Source organism: Nanorana parkeri, unplaced genomic scaffold, assembly GCF_000935625.1.
Source record: "Nanorana parkeri isolate BGI_ZX_2015 unplaced genomic scaffold, ASM93562v1 scaffold851, whole genome shotgun sequence".
Taxonomy (NCBI): Eukaryota; Metazoa; Chordata; class Amphibia; order Anura; family Dicroglossidae; genus Nanorana; species Nanorana parkeri.
The window spans coordinates 709,899-711,280 of NW_017307119.1; the positions used below are offsets into that span (position 1 = coordinate 709,899).

General features: G+C 41.7%; 1 protein-coding gene across 1 annotated transcript in view; it reads right to left on the reverse strand.

The window, feature by feature from the left end:
- ANKRD13B (ankyrin repeat domain 13B) overlaps nt 1-312 on the reverse strand; it is a gene marked incomplete at its 5' end in the record, with an annotated part of 42,313 nt that extends 42,001 nt beyond the window's left edge. The window contains one exon of the mRNA XM_018565477.1: nt 177-312. Coding sequence (XP_018420979.1) covers nt 177-312 — 136 coding nt within the window. The remainder of the gene's footprint in view (nt 1-176) is intronic.
- Between the last annotated feature and the right edge of the window lie 1,070 nt (nt 313-1,382).

The window sequence follows — 1,382 nt, forward strand, 5'->3', positions numbered from 1 at the left end:
TTTAGCTTTTTTTTCTGTAATTATACCCGAAGAAGGAGCTTTATAGCTCCAGAAGTTGAAACTTTTGAATATATTTAGTTGGCCTTAAATACTTTTTGCCTTCTCTACTTGTTATTATACAGCAAGTGTGTTCCATTTCTGTGTTCGTATTACACTACACAGACAGAATCTCTCACCTGTCCATCCGCTGCGGTTCTCTTTGCTGACATCAGCCCCACGATTGAGCAAAACTCTGGCACATTCCAGGTGCCCTAATGTTGTAGCTAGATGAAGGGGGGTCCGTCCCCGGGGGTCCACCTGTTCAACCTGGTCCTGTAAAATATATAAAAAATCATAAACGACAATAAAAAATACATTTTAAAATTATTCCTGAAGTTGTATATGATATATGACACTAAAAAGGAGATTATTGCATTTACCGAAACAGCCTAGGGAGCTCAGAAGATGGGCCCCAATTGCTTTTATTTACTATTCATATGCCGGTACTAGTGGCCACCAGTGATGAACCCAATCAGTTCCAGCAGTAGCACAGGGACATTCCCTGCTCTTTTGTAATGCTTAGCAGGGAATGCACCATGATTTGGTCAGGTGGGGGGTGTCAGTCAAAGTTGTAAGCTGGGCTTGAGTGAACTCTGGGGAACTGGGCTCACACCATGCCATCATCATGCTGACATAATGCCACCATGATCATGGCTAGTGGCAAGTACTCTCTCCCGTGACTTCTTCTCCCCTTGCTGCTTATAACAACTTGTTGCATGAGCCCCCTAAATTCTGAGGTCAGGAACAGTGTTGACAGGCTTTTGTCCACATCAAAACTGCTTCTCTTCTTATTCTATGCTATGGGAATTCAAACACATCTCTAAAGTGTCTCAAACTGCAGCCTAAAACCCGCCAACACTGGCCTTTAACGTTCCTTTCTCTCTGTGCATTTCTGTCAGTTCAGGGTGACAATACATTAGTAGATTTTTTTTGTTCAGCCTGGGGGTGGAACAAAAAAAATCTAACAGATTCCTCCATCCACAAATCTCCCGCTGCAGCTATTGCATTCTGACAGCCACCCACCGCTGTCAGAATGCATGAACAATGATTGTAGCTCAAAATTCTCCTTTGGCAAAAGTCAATTACTTACTCAACTTTTGTCAAGCCAGCAGGCAATTCATCTGTGACCAGTGTATGGTCAGCCTTAGACTGACTTAAATCAATATAAATAATTCACTATGTGATTATTTAATCTTTCTACGGATCTTTCTACTTCCCTGACATACACAAAATGATTAGCAGTGGAAAGTTGCAAAATGTAAATGAAGATGTCATTAGGTGAGGTGGGAACCTTGTCCTATACCAACTATAGAAAGATCTGCCTAAGAATAGATTCTCACCTT